General features: G+C 55.7%; 1 protein-coding gene across 1 annotated transcript in view; it reads right to left on the bottom strand.

Annotated features, from left to right (window-relative positions):
• TAX1BP3 (Tax1 (human T-cell leukemia virus type I) binding protein 3) overlaps nt 1-830 on the bottom strand; it is a 4,914-nt gene extending 4,084 nt beyond the window's left edge. Inside the window, exon 1 of the mRNA XM_014541964.1 lies at nt 536-830. Coding sequence (XP_014397450.1) covers nt 536-742 — 207 coding nt within the window. The 5' untranslated portion in view covers nt 743-830. The remainder of the gene's footprint in view (nt 1-535) is intronic.
• Between the last annotated feature and the right edge of the window lie 6 nt (nt 831-836).

The following is an 836-nucleotide window of genomic DNA, read 5'->3' as shown; positions in this document are numbered from 1 at the left end:
AAAAAGTTAACTACATGGAAGATGACAAGGGCCAGGGAGGAAGCCTCTCCCACCCATCCCTAGTCAAATACACGAGAGGCCAAACCCCACCCACCATGTTCAGACATGTGTTAGAAGAATTGGGAGGTCATGGTCCTACAGCTTGGAGGAAGGCCCAGGGACCAGCCATGACATGTTAGAGTGGGGAGCAAGAGCATAACCCTTGAGGCCCACCAGGCCTAGATCCTCATGCCCTAGGTCCTCCAGGCCTGCTCCAATACATACCTTTGACCCACCTTCAAGGTAAAAAAGTACAGGGGAAAAAAATGCAGGCTCTTGGGCTGGGAGACAGGCCCTGTCACTGAGTTGGGTGAAATCAGGCCGGTTACTGTCACCCCTTTTTTTCCAGGTAAGGAGCAAGCCTGGCCCCTCCTCCTCTCTGGGCAGCGAGGGATCTGGAAGTCAGGCTGGTGTAGCAGGCTGAAGGTTAGGGTGGCTTGGCAAGCCCAGCAATGTTTCCTCCTGGCCCAGGCCTGCGCTGCTGCTCAGTGCTCACCTTATCAGTGACTTCACACCACACCACCTGACAGCACACCCATCTGAGATCATGACCCCAGAGCGGGGACTTCCACCTGACCCAATGCCTGCCCAACAGGCATTTCTTTTCAGAGATCCGGGTCCGCCTGAGGGCTTCTTTTTGGGGTTGGCCATGACCAGACCTCTCTGGGACTCGCGTCCCCACCTCCTGGCCTGCAGGTCCCATCCAGCTGTGGCTCTGACATCTAGGTCTAATGTCCCAGCCTCCCTTCCTTCCTTGGATGATTCTAATTGCACCTGACACCCAAGACAAGCCAGGG

Source organism: Myotis brandtii, unplaced genomic scaffold, assembly GCF_000412655.1.
Source record: "Myotis brandtii unplaced genomic scaffold, ASM41265v1 scaffold284, whole genome shotgun sequence".
Taxonomy (NCBI): Eukaryota; Metazoa; Chordata; class Mammalia; order Chiroptera; family Vespertilionidae; genus Myotis; species Myotis brandtii.
This window is presented reverse-complemented; position numbering and strand designations above follow the sequence as displayed.